The sequence below is a fragment of the Thunnus albacares genome, chromosome 7 (genome assembly GCF_914725855.1).
Source record: "Thunnus albacares chromosome 7, fThuAlb1.1, whole genome shotgun sequence".
Classification (NCBI taxonomy): domain Eukaryota; kingdom Metazoa; phylum Chordata; class Actinopteri; order Scombriformes; family Scombridae; genus Thunnus; species Thunnus albacares.
Window position 1 is genome coordinate 20,747,686 of NC_058112.1, and position 18,307 is coordinate 20,765,992.

The window sequence follows — 18,307 nt, forward strand, 5'->3', positions numbered from 1 at the left end:
AGCAAATATGTATCTCAATTACAGTATATTGCAGATACCATCATTGATCATTTTAGCCAAATCTGAACATTACCTGTGCTTGAATCATCTTCCTGTAAAACTGAAAATCTGCACATAAAATCTACACAAGAGTAGCAGAAATGTGATTTATTGTAGCAAATATCATTGGCTAGATTTCCTGTGCTACAAATCGTCAAAAGCACCGGAAGCATTTAAGGATCAAGTGAAGGCTGTAAGAAATGCACGCAGTTAAGCAAGTCAAAGTAAATACTTAATTATTTACACACTTCTTATTATTTTTCTTCAGTTTCTTCCTGTTTCCATTGTAGTGGACTTGAATATCTACCAACATAGAGTAGAAGCAAGCTGTTCACCGAGTATTGATGAACTGTGTGCAATTCATGTGTCAAACAAAAGCTTATGTTTGTCATATGGCAATTCATAAACACATTTCATACCTTAATTAAATTAAGCAGGCAATACATTAGAGTTTTACATCATAACTCAATGCAACAAACTTAAATTGTGCAGTAAATAAGAAAACAACAAACACTCGTGGCTTTATTTTAAAGTGACAGTGTCAAAGACTAGTGCAAAATATTTAATATATATTTAAATTTTTACTGGTTAGAATAGTTAAAGTGTGTTTGTGTTTTTTTTCCTGTTATTCAGCAGTATTCTTTAGCTGTTGCAGGGATGCACAAAATGCATTATAAAGGAAAACGCCATCTTGTTGCACTAGTCTCTGTGTTGCAAAAAAATTAGAGCCACAAACAAGGTGAAATAATGCTTACTGGGTGCTTTTTATACTAATCCTACGCACACTTAAATGTCTTTGTAAACATAAACTGTATTTTACTTGTGAAATGTCTCATTTGCATAACTTAATTTCTGGAAAAGTCATACAAAAAGTTATGTGACCGTTAACGGATTGACAGTGAATATTGATCCTCAAATATGAAACCGACAACAGTGTAATGATGAAATGTGTGAAATGTATCACAACCGTCATCAGAGACACTACTGGACTTCATCATCATATTCTTGCGTGTTATCAAATTTTAGTCACTGTAAGACTCTGTCGTATTAACTGTGAAATTAATTACTAATACAGTAGGACATGTACTTGTTTGCACATTACCATGTGTCATCCCTGACTTGTATAACTTGGCAACAAGCGGGCAGGTCCTGCTGTTCTACCACCATAAATTGTTTTGCATTAAAGTATGAAAACTGCAGGTGTTTGTCTCAAAACATCATAAAATAGGCAAAAAACATCAATTTAAAAAAAAATGGACAGCAGTTCAAACATCTTTCAAGTCATCTTGCAGCGATACTTCATCTTGTTTTGCACTTCAGAGTCATGACTTCAGCTTTTACCTTCAGGATTTTCAGCCCACCTGCCACTAGAGAAGAAACAAAGAGAAATATCAGAACAATTCTCAATCTTTCATCCATCATCAACAGAGACTAGAAATAGAGAACAGAAATTTTGGTTAGTGTACGTATAATTTGATCTTTTGCTGTATTATGATACATTTTTCAGAATTTTGTGACTGCTATAGATGAGTAAAATTCTGAGTACCTCTACCAATGGTCCCCACAAAGCCAGTGATTGTTTCTTAAATCTTTTATAGTTAAATATCCTCTGAACGCACTAGTCAGATATTGTCATGTTAATAACAAGGGTATTTGCTCAAGACTACTGTGATGTGAATTTATGAAAGTTAATTTCACAAGTCTCTTCAAAAAAAGAATTTTTTTAAATGATACCTGGCAAATCTCAGTCACAACCTGAAACCAGACAACACAGACTCAAACTTCTAATATCAAACCAGATATCAAACCTGTACCTGCATTCATGGGATTCACTTGAGAAAGATGGTTCAGTATTTCCAAACTGTATGCTAGCTGACATCTCAAAGAGCAAGTCTTATTCATTTGTGTTGGACTTCAGGAGTGACGTTTATGATCACAAAACTTAAGGATTAACACAAAACTAACCTTCAACCCGCCGCCGCCACCAGACGCAGAGGTGGTCATCTCCTTCTTCTCGACCTCTTCCTGTTTTTTCCTTTTCCTCTCAACTGCTTCGGGATTTTTGACACCCCTATATGCTGTCTGAAAAAGTGAGTGGAATATGAAAAAGCACGAAAAAATGTGTTTCTATATTGTACACATGTTAAAAATATATATAATCAGTCTTAATGACATGCACCTCCACGAAAGCATGTTTCAATAAAATATTTTCAAAGAGAAAAACGTATATGCATTCACAACTAGCAAAAAGGTGTACAACTACTGAAAAAGGCAATTCAGCTAAAGGATGGAGTAGTTCAATAGTGTTGTGATGTTTGCTGAAACGTGACTGCGGGTTAGGGGCCCAGTGTATTTCATCTGTGGCAGTAAAAGTGTGAATTGTCAGGCTGAGGAGAAATGATTTTCATTCCATAGAGTGTTACAGTCAGGAGTTTTATAAATAAAAAAAGTGACTTAGAGCAGAAAGATGAAATGTGGTAGTTGAGATGAGAGCCAATCCAAAGATTCATCTGGCCAGGAAGATTTTTCATTGTGGTCCATGTCTACTTACCTTGATAGACCTTTTGCATGGCTCTTACGGGTTTGCAAGTGGCTTTTCTGTACAATTAAAAAATTACTCACTACATTGTGAGGTCAACCTTTAACACTGTGTATTTAATAGAGAACTATAATAGTATACTACCCTCAATTACCATTTTGTCAGCTACATCTATAAATGCCGTCTCATATAACAGCCCTGCAATAAACCTTATCTCCACTAAGGTTATAATGGTTCGTCTTTGTTTGAACTGTATTGGAGAGATGTTAATTCAACTTTAAGATCATATTGGAGCCCGTAGTTTGTTGTTGTTTAATGATATCGTCCTATACTGAGATGTATCTCTCATAAGGGTAGACTAAATATTGAATAGACCTCTCAGGGTGGCCATGAAGTTAAAACATCCCATCAGTTTTAGCAAAAACTGAACATTATAACCTTCATGAAGGCAGGATTTATTGCAGGGCTGTTGTACTAGACTGCATTAGTTTTAGTGAGTGTTTATACCACACTGTCTTGCCAGTGTTTTAGCACTTCACTCACGGACAAAAAAGACTTATAACTTACCTCTTTTTGCCTCTTTTCAGCGGCCTCAGCTAATTGTCTCCTCCTTGTCTCCTGTTAAGAACACAAAAAAACTTAAGGTTAGGACTGTAAGTCAAGCAGAAAGCCTTGAGGTAACTGTGCTGGGCCTGGTAGGTTACATGCCTGACATGCCAGTGTTTACACAAGCTAAACACACTCAACGCCTCCTAAACATTACCTAGTAGGGCCTCTTCTTGTCCAGATGATTATTAAACAAACTCATGTCACCTACGTTAAATCACTTTGCTTTATGTTACACATTTTATAATGCAATACAAGCATGGCATTCTGGCTTATACAGGTTCAGTGTTGGTTATAAAAGTAGTCGTTAATTTAAGCTACGTACTGGATCTGGAGTGACAACAACGTCGTCCGCTGCTCCACCAAGGCACGATAAGCACATCCCCATACTTGAGTTGTTATTCCAGGCAGTAAAAGGTAGCGTAGAAAATGAGTTATCAGCGTCTCAGTTTAGCCTAACTAGCTGACAGTTAAGGCAACAGAAGCAGCAGCTTCTACTCCCAACGGCTGCTGTTGGGGCGTTTGGCATAACGGTAACGGCTTCTGCTCGCTAAAGTAACGCTAGCATCCTAGCTAATAGTCAAGCGATAGCTACCACTATTAGCTCGGTCACTGCTGCAAGCCGCCCAATAGTTTATTTCTCCTCACACCTTTTGTTTGGTCGCCTCGGCATTTGGAAAAATAGCTGTTTGGAGGTCGGACGTCAAAGCCAAATATTTCTCCTTGTGAGTTTGCTTTGGTCAGAGTTCAACTGGCTGACTAATCTGCCGATGTGCGTTCAATAACGTAACACATCCAGTGTAACGTATTTAGTCAATGAACACGGATGACGGTTTCTTCAAGCATGTTGCACCTGTATCAACTTGTATTGTCACAAATCAAAACATGACGATAACTGTTTTTCATAGTTTAAAAAACGTATGTAGTAGTGATCTTGTTTACAACACGTCTACGTTAACGTCAGTGCGTTTATACTGTACAGAACAGTATTTGTAACATGGTGTTGAATGCAGCTCAGATACGACCACACAGCCACACACTCATCCTCTGACAGCTGGTCTAACAGCACCACCCTGTGGCGGAAGGCGAAACAGATCATAATCACCATGGTAACGGATCGTGTCTCGTTGGTAACCCTAGATTTGAGAAACTCTCGCGAGCCGCTTCAAATTATTTTCGTCTCGCTGTTTTTATGACGTGACAACGTTAGGTTAAGACACAAAAACCACTCGGATAGGGTTAGGGAAAGATCATGGTTTGTGTTAAAATGATCACTTGAAACGTGGTGTTTGTTTAAGTTACTACTTCATTGCAAATCTCGCGATAGTTTCGCAATCTAAGGTTATCATCCAGACACGACCATGGCAATGTCAATAAAATAATACATCCATGACCACTACAAAATGATTGCTGGCTTGCAATTACTCACTCCAACGAGCACAGTAAATGCAGTGTGATCACAATAGATTTGTTATGCCCTGACTCCATCACCCGGAGTTATTCTTTTTATACAGGTCTAGATGAAAGAAAACCGTCTGAAATGCGAAAACGAAAAAAAACTCTAATACAAGATAAAAAAAAAATCTTCTGCAATTTAAATAACTGATTCCATAGGGTAAATGTCACCGTGTAATTACCCTACATAAGCCACCAAATTCAAGTCAAATCCACCTTTGAGTGACTGGATATTGTCATCTTGTTGTACTTTGCTGTCAGTCAGGCAGACTGATGAGTAAGCCCCATGTGAGGTGAGTGATGCCCCATACAGCAATTCAGTCCAATCAATATTCTACAATCAATAGCCTGAGAGTCTAATGTTGTACCCCGCTTCACCGGACAACACTTTAAACTCCACCCATCCATCTTTACTGCACCGCCCGGGCTATTTCACAGCTCAAACTGCTGCACTGTGGGGATGGCAGGCTCATGAGGCTGCACAGCTTTTGTGGCTGTGCAAGTTGTCATTCAGAAACTTACTGATGGAGGATTTGTACTGAAGGCGCAAGTACCTGCAGCAATGGAAGTCAAAGTGTCTCAGGCTCTTGGTAGCTCCTCAGGTAGGATCACTTACACTCTTAAAGGATGCACGCTGAGATACTGTGTTCATTTAAAATACTTTATTTGTGTTATTTATGTTGCTGTTGTCATATTGAAGGATTTTTGTCATCTGTTAAGATGTGATCTGTAATAAGCTGTCCAATTAATCATGTTTGCATCTTGTAATATAGAGGAATATGCAAGTTCTTTACATGTTGTTACTTTTTTCATTTTAAATCCTTATTTAAGGATTAAGGTAATTTAAGCAAATCCATGTACTCAGCTATTATAATTAGAGTAACAGTACACCTGTGATTATACTGTTCCAAAATACTGTAAAACATAGTGCAGAAGAGTTCATATGAAGAGTCTACAGCCATGCTGGCGGCTCTGTGAGGTGTTTTTAGGCACAGCAAGGTTTTAAACTAAATGCTCACAACAGCATGCTGACATGCTCACAATGACAACCTTAACATGCTGATAGTTAGCAGGTATAATGTTTACCATGTTTATTGTCTTAGTTTAGCATGTTCGCTTGCTAACATTTGCTAATTACCACTGGCCTGATGATGGCACTAAATGAAAGCTCAAGATGAAAGTTATTACAATACACCGTCTGGGGACTGTGAATGTCTGTACCAAATTTCATGGCAATCCATCCAATAGTTGAGATGTTTCAATAACAACTAAGGATGTCTTAGAACCTGTTGGTGGTGCTAAAAAGAACGATCACCCAAATCATTAGGATTTATCCTCTAAGGATCATGAATAAATGTGGCATATTTCATGCCGATCCATCCAATAGTTGTCAAGATATTTCGCTCTGAATCAGAAATGTAAACCTCATTGTGGCGCAAGAGATCACCAAAGACAATATGATTCGTCCTCTGTGGACCATGAATGTACAAAATTTCATGGCAATCCATCCAGTAGTTGATGGACTGACTGACTCACAGACTTTGCCATAGAGCCGTGCCGTTGGCATAGACTGTTAATCCACTTAGTAAAACAGATCCTTTAGTATTGATTTATTTATGAAGAGAGATATCGAATGAATGAATGAACTGACAAACACTTGTCAATTATAGTTTTTTTTAAGAATACACATAACTGGTTCCTTCATGTCATTTCCTGTATAGGAGAAATTGATTAAGTGATCACAACTCTACAAGAATAATTATCACGAAGGGCGTTTGTCTTTCTGTTTTCATCACTGTCATGTCTGCACAGCACTCAGCAAAGCTTATTTGTGACTTGTGCTGAAATAACAGTGGTCAGAGAAAGGAGAGCGTGACTCTTTAGGGAAATCCAGCAAACATGTCCAGTGTCATTCAGTTTAATGAACTATCTAATGCATGAACGCTGTGGCTTTTATTAGCTGTTCTAAATCATCACAGCCTCAGGCAAAGATGAAAATGGCAAAACTGTGGTTATGTCTTGATAGCTAATAGGACAGTGTTTTCCTCTATGTTGAGCCATGTGGATAATGTTTAGTGGTGTGCAGAGACCCTGAGACAGACATGGGGGCAAATTCTGCACTGAGGGGGCGGCTGATGTGCTGGAAGCTGGGTCAAGTGTTTACCACAGTATAAATAATCAAGGCTTTAAAGCTGGTTTGGATCCTTCGGCGTGTGCTCCTTCACCCCATATTTTTGGTCCGGTGGCAGTGTGACCAGGTTACATAAGATGTTTTTAAAAGTGCACACCTCCAAGAATGACAGGAGTTGTGCATGTGCAGGATGCTCCCTGGGAGGAAATTTCTGAAAATTGGATTTTAAAAACTAAAAAAATCGTACAATGGCCTTTTGATGAGAGAAATTGCAAAGAATTTTCTTCCTCTTCTTCTGAGTATTGAATAAGCTAATGAAAGAACTCCAACTGTACAATAAAGTTGTGTATATTAGCTGTATACATCTGTACCTTCTTTAGGAAAACAATATCCATTTTTATTTCACAGCTACAGAAGATACAATCTTCACATTCCTGGAACATGTCATTCATTCTGTACTAAAAAGCTACCACACGTTTCACTTTTCTGTCAATTTCTGTCAAATCTGAAGTCTTTCTTGGGGTTTAAGGAATTCTAGGTGAAACTGCATCTGCTTGAAGTCAAACTCCTCTTACAGAGTACTATTTTTTTCACAGTTTGCATGCTGTTTTTCAAACATCTAATCATTGCTTCTTAATGCACTTCTTAATGCATTAATGCATATCTTATCTGCAGGAGGAGGCAGGAATGTTATGATTTTATGGAAACATTAATTTGGCCTTAACTGATCGCTGCTGACTAATGTAAGCTGTTTAAGAAATGTAAGCCACACACACACACACACTAGGTCTGAGTAGCCATCATGTAATGGAAATACTGCAGTATAAATGCCCTTCAGTCTGGATATACACCCCTTTTTGTATGAAGGTAATAAACACTGATGCCCTTTTTATTCAATTAACAAGTTGCTGGTGAAGATGTCCACCTGCATGCTGTACTCAATTACATTTCCTTTATAAGCTGCTGACATTTCCATGTTGTAAAGTGTTTGTGCAGGTATATTATTATATTATTCAATTATCAATAAGACCAAGATGTGTTTGTGACATTTGTTTCAAAGTTAGTAATGATGGTAGTATTGGTCAGATAATGTGACTGTGGGGTAAATGATACTTTTACATAGTTTACTGTGAGAGTAGAATTCGATGACCTGGGTCTTTGAAATGTATTTGTTGAAATAAATAATCAATGCGCCAGGAAGTTCACGCAGGAAGGAGCCCGCTTGCTCATCAATCGATCCACCTAATGTCTCTGTACTCTGTATACTGTCCTAAGGAGTTAGGACAGTATATCACCGCACTTAGACGGCACAGCTGTAATGGACAAAGCACATATTAGGTGGAACATTTTCTTCTGAGCAGATGTCAAGAGGTCACCTCGCTGCAGTGTGTCAGTCAGTTTTGTATCTGTGCCCTCAATGTGCAATGATCTTCTTTAATGGCAGTCGTTGTTTTTGTTAGTGAACCACCCCAGAGAGTTGAGAAATTGCACTTATTCTGTAAAAATACACTGAATTGGTTGTAATCACTGAAACATACTGCTGTATTTTCAGCTGTAATACACCACTCTATCTCTGCAGGTTCAGGTTATCAGCCCTTTGGCAATAATTGTAGTTGTTGTCATATACTAAAGTGTTCACATTTAAAATTGCAGCGTTTTAAATAACATCCAAGCAGCCATGTGTTGTTTTCTTATGGGCTCCATCAAGAAGAGAGGCTGAAGGGAGATGACACTGCTGAGCCTGTACAGTAGAGAATTATTTCAGAGATGCAAAGTGCCTCTGAACAGTGGTGAGTCACGTTGTTTGGACTCTGAGCGCAGCCCCACGGCTCCTCTTGTTGGTCTTAATGAAGTCAAATGCACATATGAGGGGGGGAGGCACACATCATCACACACTGAATGAAAATCTCTGACTGTAGATGTTATTTTTCCACTGTAAACAAATTAAAATGCTTTATTGTATGCTAACTTGGTTAACCTTAGGGTTGACCTGTTTAGGATCCAGAATGCCAGCCTCTACATTATGTAACAAAGCAATTACGACGACATAATGGCTCAATGGCTATATACAAAAAAAGGGTAAACAATACATTTATCTTCTTATTGTGCTGATTATGCCCCATCTAAACAGCCACATTATTAGAAAAACTTCAACATTTATAAGGATACAATACTGTGAGGTTAACAGTTTGCCACATATTGAAATTAACAATTAACTTTTCATTAACTCTCATTCAGGCCGACATAATCACAACATGCATGTTCAGTCAGTGAGCTGTCGCTGCCCATTTTGTATTATTAATCAGTTTAGATTTCTTAACCTGAAAACCAAACTGCATAGTCACAAAGCTGTTTTTCAATTGCTCCTTTTTTTTCATTTCATCTTCTCAAATCATCAAAAATCTATTCCTAAACAATTAAGTTCAGTGCGATCTTGCAGCTTGCTAGTCTGTACTCTGACATTATTAGACATTTCTGTCAGTTAAACTATTTAACTGGTTTTCATGGTTTAAATTCAACTTGATCAGATGTGTTAAATAATTGGTTTTGGAAAGTGAGGAGTCCTTATTCTTCCCAATTAGTGTCAAGTATCAAAGGATAAAAGGAATTTTAAAGAGCTGTTAAAAATGAATGAGTGCAGTAATACGAGATGGGGGATAAGTGGAGAGCCAGACTGCTGTGATCACTTACATATTTTACTGATCTGAACGTACAAGTTACTGGATTCTCCCGCTGATAACTTCCATAACTAGTATTATGGTTTGAATATGTGACAGGATGCCCCTCAAGATAAAAGAAACAATAAAGACACTTGATATCAGCACTGTAGACCTCACACTTTTCATCATAACATTGTCTCATATTGATGTTTGCAGGATCATGTCATCAGGACAACTGTATGTTCCTTCCCCTGCTGGAGAGTCAGGCCTCCAGCTCCTCTGGAGCCGACAGGCATGTTCATATCAATCTCACCCTCAGCCACTCGGTGTCCTGGAGTTCAGGAGCCACAGACACAGAGAGCGACCCACAGTCTGGTGAGTTTGCTACAGCAGCACTTGTAAATAAATCTGTATGTAATCAAAACACCAGCCCTGTCCACCACCCTTGGCATATTGCTGTAAAACAGTTAACATGAGGAATCACGTAATAAAATACAAAGTTAATACTTAAAATTCAAGCTGCCTCCTAAATCAATATGCTTGCTGATTCTGCCATTGTGAGTGTTAATGAGGCTGCTGACCACAGTAGTGCTGGCCAAGTGTTTGTGTTGTGGCCACTGGGCATCGGATATACTAAACAACAGAGTTGATGATTAGCTGGTTTGACCTTGTCAAGACCTTTTGTTGAACTGTTTGCTCTGAACTTTTGAGACAACTTCATCAGCGGATCCTGCGGCTGCGAAGCCTCAGAGGAAGACATCAGTAGTCATTTAGTTGAATGTGTTGATGTTAGATGTCTTTGTCATTCAGAAGCCTCTTGAGCAAGTGGAGAGCTCTTTGATTGTTTTGAACAGCGTGCAAACACAGAGGCAGCGAGACATGTGTTGAATATCAGGGACGATTTTCATTGTTTTTGTATGTGATTAAAAATCTCTCCCTACACTTGCTTGTGACCTTTTCTTTGACTGAAATATTTGATTGCTTTTTTAGTGTTATTTTAAGTATTATATTTGTAATCTAATTGCAGTTTTGTAATCTAATTGCAGTTTTACCACGATAGATATAATTTGGGAATATAATGTTGACTACTGAACACTCAGTTAAAAGAGAGCTGAAAATTCAGTTTGAGGTTTTTTTGGGGGGGACTTGTGATATTGTTTTAACTGTGAAACTTATTGTCTTGCTTTTTCTGCAAAGATAACAACTGACAGCTGACTGTTTAGTTTTGAAGCTGCAAGACTATTGATTGTATATTGACACACAAAAGCTAAGGTAAATAATGCATAAAGCTTTTGTGGTTCTTATTTGAAGAATAACTCTTGACAGCTCTGTTAGTCACCATATAAACCACAAGGTGGCAGTATTTCTATTTTTCTAAAACCCTGCTCCCTCTGCAGAGCTGTCATCTGACCTACATCTCTCTACATCTCTCTAACAAGCAGGAATGGACAAGATAAAATTTTTAATGGGGCTGACCCTATAGGGGCTGCTTATTTATTTATTCATCAGCCCAGTGGAAGAAATGGACTTCTAGTTCAATATCAGATTATACAGTAAGGGTTGGCACGCACAGCCCTGCCACAAGCCTTCAATAAACATCATAACAGTGGGAGGAGGAGAGGCACGCTGAGCTGCAAGAAAGCAGATGGTATTTGCATCCACGACAGATGCCAGACTACTCCCCCAGAATACCAGCACAGACAGAGATTTGATACACAAAAGTAGGACCACAGACCAAACTGCAAACTGCGTTATTGTGACCGTGTGGCGACTGTCCACATCACAGCAGTCACTTCAGTGTTTGCTTACATGGAGACAGCACGAGCAACACAGAGCTTTCCCACCCTTTGGTTTCAGATCCTGATTGGAGGTTTGCTGATCTGTAGCTCAATGTAGCTGACATTGAGATAAGACTAGTGACCTTGTAGATTAATCATGATAAGATTGGTTTGGTGAACAGCATGCAACTGAAGACCTAAGGCAAAGGGATAAGTGTATGTTTCTACATATGTGTCTTTATGTGTCTACATATTCTTACTAAGGTACAGGTTTATCTATCATATATATTGACTGTGTGATTAAAAATATGCCTGATATTCCAGTTTTTCCATGTTATATATGAATGTTAAACGCTGTCAAAAACACAGTAAAATGGTGATAACAGAGGCACAGTAGAATAATAGACACTAGAGTTAACAACATCCATAAAATAAAAAATAAACCATAAAATCAGAAAGAGAAACAATAACAAGGCGACAAAGCAGAGCAGCACAGCAGGGAAATACCTGATTTAAATAAGAAATTGATGGGTTTTTTTAAATGAAACTTAATATACTGTATTCTGCATTCTAACCACGACTCCATATTTACGACATCCAATACAAACTCATAAAAATCAAATGCATTTTTTTTTCCATTTTAGCCGAGTCTCATTTGTGTAATATAAAGCCAGCACAACACATACACCATCATTTTTAATATTAGGCTATTAAACATTACTGCAGCCTTTTCAACTCCCTGCTCAGAAGTGTTTTTGCTTCAATTTTCATGACTGACTTTTCATAACATTTGCTCTCAAACAAGAGATCCCCCTGCCAGCAGTGTGTCTGCACAGCTGAGCTGCGAGCCCTGTAGTATTAAGCCACAGTATTGATTGTTTTGAGTTTTTCTCTCAGTCTCACAGTCTTAAATGCCCCTGCCAAAGCAAATTGTTCAGCCTAGAAAATGTTGAATGGCCCATATTCCCTTTATTGATGTTTTGCTCTGTTTGTTTTTTTTTGCACAAAGTCACAGTTAACTCTGACTGTGTCTTTCAGCTAACAAACTGGTGGCTTCTGTCAACAACTCTGGACATGTTTTATGTTGACTTGGTGTCAAGTGGCTTTAGATCTGATGGACTTCTTCTTTTCTAGAATAATGAAGTCTAAAACGATCATTTTAAGACTGACATTTCGAAAATGTAAAAGGTTTCAGTCCATCCTTCTTCATAGCCGGATGAAAAATATTCCAAAGGAGCTTATAGTTGCCTAAATGTGAAGTTATTTTGACCTTAAAATTAAAAATAAAATCAATATCCTCACTGAGGGTACTATTACATCATATTCTGAGATCTTTTTTTAGCCAGCACCGGATCCATTAGCTATATTTGTGACACAGTGTGCAAAGTGCACATTAGTCTACCTGTATTTTCTTTAGCTAATAGTTCACTAGACTATGTGATGCCATAGGGGACAAGCAGCTTTCAGCGCGGGTAAAAGGGATGACTGATGTGCGAATCAATACATGTCCTTGTCGGCCCATTTGAGATCTGCTGCCCCTGGTAATTTCCCGCAGCTTATTTGGAGTCAGTAAATCAGGACGGAGGGGGACGTGTCCATCCCAGGACCTCCCCTGCCGCCCGTCACCATGACAACAGCCGTGGATGGTGGTGGATGGGGAGAGCGGAGAGGAGAGGAGAGGAGGCGGGGGGGAGGGTGGGGGGTGAGCATGCGGAGCTTACACAGGTGTTGCTGGGGTTTGCGCATCGCCCGTGAGATCGCTTGGCAGGATGGGAGCTGCGAGAACACCTACGCAACCCCTCCATAGTTTCCCATGTATTCTGCAATTTTGCTTTTCGAGATACGGAATTTAATTAACGCTGGAAACCAAGTGAACGTCGCAATGGTGCACCACTCGGGCTCCATCCAGTCCTTCAAGCAGCAGAAAGGTTGGTCGCAAAATGTGACAATTTGGCGTCCGGTTCAGTGATGTATGTCTGAGCTGGTTGTGATGTGCGGTGACTTTTCTTCTCTTGTTAAATAGTTTGTGGTGTGAAGAGGTGTCGGACTCTGCACTTGCTGTAAGAGTGACGCAGAGTTGGAGGTCTTGTATCCTCTGAGCCTTGTGCGCTTTGATATTTTATCCACTTTATGTTACACTGACTATATTGATTTATTATACATTATTGTACAGCAGCACAGAGATCCAATTACTGCAGATGTTTCTAAATAACACCTTAAATCAATCATCTTAAAGTTGATAAAATAAATATCACAAACATCATTAAAAAAACACATTTTTTGTGATACAGTGGAAGGTTTTAGCATTCAGACAAAAAGACTTGACCTTTCTTCATAATTCAAGCAATGCAGATTTAGAAAATGTTATTTAAGTTGTGTTTGAATTAGCAGTGATTTCACAGACGTGTCCATATGCAGGAGCTTTCACATCCATTGTAGTACAAGTAGGCCAGAATAAGCAGTGATAACAATATATTGTGCTTATGCTTGAGGAAAAATACACACTGTTTAACTGTCAAAAAAGAAATCCTTACAAGTCTGTTCACCGTCATGCAAAATAGTTTGTGCTTAAGGTGAAGTAGCTTCTGTCAGGTTTAGCTGCATTCAGGCTTTGTGGTTTTGACAGTAATAAAAAATGGTTTTGGGAAGAAGCTGTTAAAAGTTTCTGCCAAGCAGTCAAATGGAAAATACATCCTCACTCAGCAATATGAGACATCAGACTCTAGTTCATGTTAATGGACCAGTGTGCACCATACTAACTGTGCAGTGAAAGAAAAAATAATTACCCCATATTTACGTCTTTTAATTTAATCAGATAAGTAAATCTCTATCAAGTCATCAATCTGTGTATTCTGATCCAGCTGGCTGGTATTGATTTCAGCTCCTTAGAGAACATTAGTGCTTCTTTAAAACTGCACATTAATTATTCATGTGCGGGTTGTATAAATTTAGCAACATGATGAAGAAACTTGTTGTTTCTGCTAACACAGACTCATAATTGGGGAGCAGTGACCCCTTTTTGTATATGTACCTGGTTGTGGAGGATGAAAGGGTCTATCGGCTGGCTGCTGATGAGAGGATGCTGAGCTGAGCTGGAAGAGATGAGAGCAAGTAGAAATCTCATGACTGAGGGATGCCCTGTTTAAGAGGTTAGGTTAGCTTATCTGCTTCTTTGAAAACAAACAGCTATAAGTGAACATAAAAGCAGGATTTTTACATCCACTTTCAACTTTTTTTTTCTCCAGACTCAATCTCCCACCATGTCCTACATGCATAATAAGGACTGTACCACTTGAATCCAGGCTGAGTTTAGGGTTTGTTTGCAATTTTATGATCATTTATATAGATTTTTATTATTATGATGTTTTAAATTCTGTAGCTGTGTTCTATGCAGGAAATATGTATTTTAACATTTCTATTTCAAAGTAAAATCCTAACTGTAATGTAATAAGTGTCGTGCACCAAAAGGTGTCCAGCCCACATGGGATTACAAGACACTACAAACATAAAAACAAGAGCAATAACACAATGAGAGCAAAAGAACAAATATAATACACCTCCATACATGTCAATCAATGTCAAACCAAATATGAACAAGACATAACTGAGATAGCATATCTGAGCCTTAAACACATCAAACATGAACATACGATGTTGGTAATCATTTAACACAAACTGAGCTGAAACACTTTGTCTGTTAACAGTTACTGAAGTCTACATTCACCAGACATAGAAAACAAATCAGGACATTCTGCAGACATTTTAAGGAAAAGCCTATATCTAAAATTGTGATATACTGGACAATATAACAAAAAGTGTGTTTAATTATCAACCTCTCCCAGAGTCAATCACACACATACATTATATATCACAGAATGGAAAACTTCCTGGCTTCAATCCAGCCAACAGGAAACACGTAGCACAAGATGAGTTTATGAAAAAATAAAAAATAAAAAAAAATCTGGCTTGTGACTGCTAAGTGCACCATTCAATAGACTGTAAAAGAGGTGAAATTTGGCTCACAAAGCCCTACTAAGCAAAATTCAGAAAGCATATTGCACCTCCTCAACCGCCATCAACAACACAATATGACAGCATTAAAAGGCTTGGTGTTGAAAATGCTTGCTCACCTTTTGCAAACTCAATGGCTCTTTGTGTTCCTACGCACCGGAGATGAAAGGCTTTCTTAAAGTCACCGGAGCCAAACTCTTATTGTGTTATAGGTATTCATTAAAACCTTAAAATTAATTCTAAAATCAACTGGAAGCCAGTATAAAGTGATCTAAAGGGAGTTAAATCTCTTTCCAAGTTCCCCTTAAAAGGCTCCAGCTGAGCTGTAGGTGAGAAAACATTTTTGGTTGAGGAGGACAGAACAGAATTACAAAAGGGATTGATTATTATGAGATTAAACAGAAGATGAAGATATACTGAAGAGATTTCCTCCTACTGCCATAACTTTTGAAATTTTCAGTTGGTTCTATCAAACTATATTTGGACTTTTAAAAAAAAGACTCATAACCATCTGATGTCACTTTCCATCTTTGGCAGACTAATTATAAACCGCATTTATCATCAGCAAACACTTTTGAAACTGACACACAGAACACTTAATATCTGCTGGACAATATTTACTTGAAGTAATCTACTAATCTGTTCTACAATCAAACTCTAAAGCTTTGTTTCATGCATTATTCTGCGCTTTCATAAGTACTGTAGTGTTTGCAGCATCAACAACCAACTGCTATCATAGTGTTTCAAGAATCAATATTGTGTATCCAGCAATATCCTGCTCATCTTCCTTGTTGAATTAACCACAGAAAAGAAACAAAGACAAAGAAACTGGAGTAATTACTCTCAAAGATTAAAAATAGCACAATAGAGATTGACTTTGATATTCATGTGTGTGTTCTTAAAAAAGAAAGTTTCTATTTATCAGTGGGTTGGTTCAGTGCAATTTTTGATTTTGTAAGTGTGCGTACATAGTAATAGTATTGTGTGTGTGCGTGTGTGTTCATGTGTAAACTTTGCACAATCCTAAGCAGGCCACCTGTCCTCTTATGCAATCGGGCAGATGGTTTTATAGATACAGACATCAATTTGAGGACAGATTTGGGGTGAGCACACATACAGCATCATCTGTGATTTAGACGAGCTACTTGAATATTAGGCAGACATCTGAAATGTTCCTTTTATTAATTTGTAGCATGCCAGGTAGACATACAGTTTGCAAAATGACAAAACAAAGAGGCTGGCTACTTTAACACGTTCACGGTCTTTAAATAGTCTGTGCTTGTTTTGTTGCTAGGTTATAAGAACAATACGGGGAGAAGTTATTCCACAGTTTAATCATGTCTATAAAACTCACAGATTATCCTGTGAACTTAATGCTTGATATTGCTTGATATAAACCGCAGGCATTCTTTGATGAGGTGTGTATTTGCAGACACAGCAGAGGCTTTGGAGAAAATCCTGTGACGTAGTAGAAATCGCAAGTAATCAGGGGGCATAAGAAGATATTGTGACGATAAAGGAACGGGGGAATATAGAGATTGAGAGAGAAGGAAGATGTTTAATCTGCTCAAATGATGCAATCCAGAGGTTGTGCCAGGGTTGTATAAAAGGATTCTGAACCATTTAAACCGTGGGTAAAAAATACCATTTGCTCCGAGGTGTGTTCACAGTCAGGCTTAATGTGATAGACAGACAACATGAGCCAACGCTGTCTGTGGAGCAGATTATTGGATACTTCATATTGTTTTTCACTTTGACATGAAAGACGATATTGATATTTTGATATTTTTTGATATTTTGATGATCAATATTTTTTATAATGTATTACAATGTATTGTGTAATGACAGTATGTAATGTCAAATGCATCACTCTACATGATTAACCTACACAATTACCCAATTCTGCAGCTCCCCTCGGCTTTACGGAGCTTTATAGCGAGCTCACAACTTTACTGTTTTGGTTCATTCTCACTGCTCTCATAGTGTCGTTTTCTGCTGCAGCAGGCAGCTGTTTTCAGTGAAAAATCTCTAGAAACACATTGTACACTACCTGCTCCGCACCAAACAGCAAATAGACACAGTTAGCGACAATGTGGTGAACATAGTGGAACATTTAGCACCTAAAGACCCGGATATTTCCCTCAGGAGTGGGTAGAGACCAAAAACAGAGCTAAAAGAGAGTGAATATTCATCACTATAAACAGATGTTGTAAGCAACCGGACAAGATTTTGGTAGCAGAAGCGTTCTGGTTTCCATTTGTAATCAGAGTAGGTTTGACCAATCACGTTTGAGCAGGCTTTGGTTGCATGCAAGTAAGTAGTCTGTGTGGAGAGCAAAACAGTTGGAAAACATTGGCTGAAATGCAGTCTCAGAATCCATCAGCTATCGTCTGATGACGATTTAGCTTTTTTTTAAAAATGTATCTGCATTCATACACATATATCTGTTTGAGATTAGCCGAAATGTGGACTGGACTGTCTGAAGTTGCTAATCGGACTGTAAACAACAACCATCACACAGAATAGGAAGTCTTGGTCCAGGGACCCATTATCCAGATATCCACTGGCTACACCAGAACCCCTGCAATATTGGCCTTTGCCCCCCAGACGCTAAATCGTTGCTAGACAGATTTGATATTCCGATATCTGAGATTGATATTCACCAGGTGGACAGAAACACGACTCTAAATGAATGATATTGTTGCTTTGTAACTGCTAGATGCCTAAAAAGGCAAGTTTTTGCTACCAGGTTCACTATATAAACTTAAAAGTGATAATATATCAATGTTGTGTTCAAAATTTGTTTCTGTCGCCATTAAATGGCCAAAAAAATCTGTTATTGCTATTTCAAAGTTTTTGTTTCTGTTGATCAGAATCTAAAAGTTATAATCTACAGTGATTCAATGTTGTTAAATTAAAACATGAAAATAAATACTTTTTATAGTCACTGCACATACTGACGCTATGTTGCTTTCCACTGGTGGCTAAAAATGATCAACTCTGATACTGTAATTACATACACATGTTTTAAACACCTATGATTTAATTTCAGGTCAAGTCAACAGGCCAACTTCTGCACACCCATTAA

The 18,307-nt window shown here is 38.2% G+C and overlaps 2 protein-coding genes and 1 long non-coding RNA gene across 5 annotated transcripts in view; 2 read left to right on the forward strand and 1 right to left on the reverse strand.

Moving 5' to 3' along the window:
- Positions 1–132: 132 nt before the first annotated feature.
- Positions 133–3,955, reverse strand: LOC122985930 (small VCP interacting protein). Its single transcript, XM_044356960.1, has 4 exons — positions 3,510–3,955; positions 3,146–3,196; positions 2,005–2,121; positions 133–1,406 (listed from the first exon to the last, which is right to left on the reverse strand). Exons 1-4 carry the CDS (start codon positions 3,570–3,572, stop codon positions 1,392–1,394), a joined length of 246 nt encoding a protein of 81 aa, XP_044212895.1. The 5' UTR covers positions 3,573–3,955; the 3' UTR covers positions 133–1,391.
- Positions 3,956–4,144: 189 nt separating this feature from the next.
- LOC122985931 lies at positions 4,145–10,324 on the forward strand. The gene is made up of 3 exons (XR_006404203.1): positions 4,145–4,932; positions 5,078–5,241; positions 9,647–10,324. It is a non-coding gene; the product is annotated as an uncharacterized LOC122985931 (long non-coding RNA).
- A 2,605-nt stretch (positions 10,325–12,929) lies between these two features.
- The window catches only part of ano3 (anoctamin 3), a 34,530-nt gene continuing 29,152 nt past the window's right edge, over positions 12,930–18,307 (forward strand). For all 3 annotated transcript variants that reach the window (XM_044356887.1, XM_044356890.1, XM_044356889.1), the window contains exon 1: positions 12,930–13,136. In XM_044356887.1, the coding sequence (XP_044212822.1) occupies positions 13,022–13,136 (115 nt within the window). In that variant the 5' untranslated portion in view covers positions 12,930–13,021. The remainder of the gene's footprint in view (positions 13,137–18,307) is intronic.

Coding starts and splice junctions, on each gene's coding strand:
- LOC122985930 (XM_044356960.1), bottom strand. CDS start 3,572: ATGGGGATGTGCTTATCGTGCCTTGGTGGAGCAGCGGACGACGTTGTT. Junction 3,197..3,509: donor TTGTTGTCACTCCAGATCCA/GTACGTAGCTTA, acceptor TGTTCTTAACAG/GAGACAAGGAGGAGACAATT. Junction 2,122..3,145: donor CTGAAAAGAGGCAAAAAGAG/GTAAGTTATAAG, acceptor TCACTTTTTCAG/ACAGCATATAGGGGTGTCAA.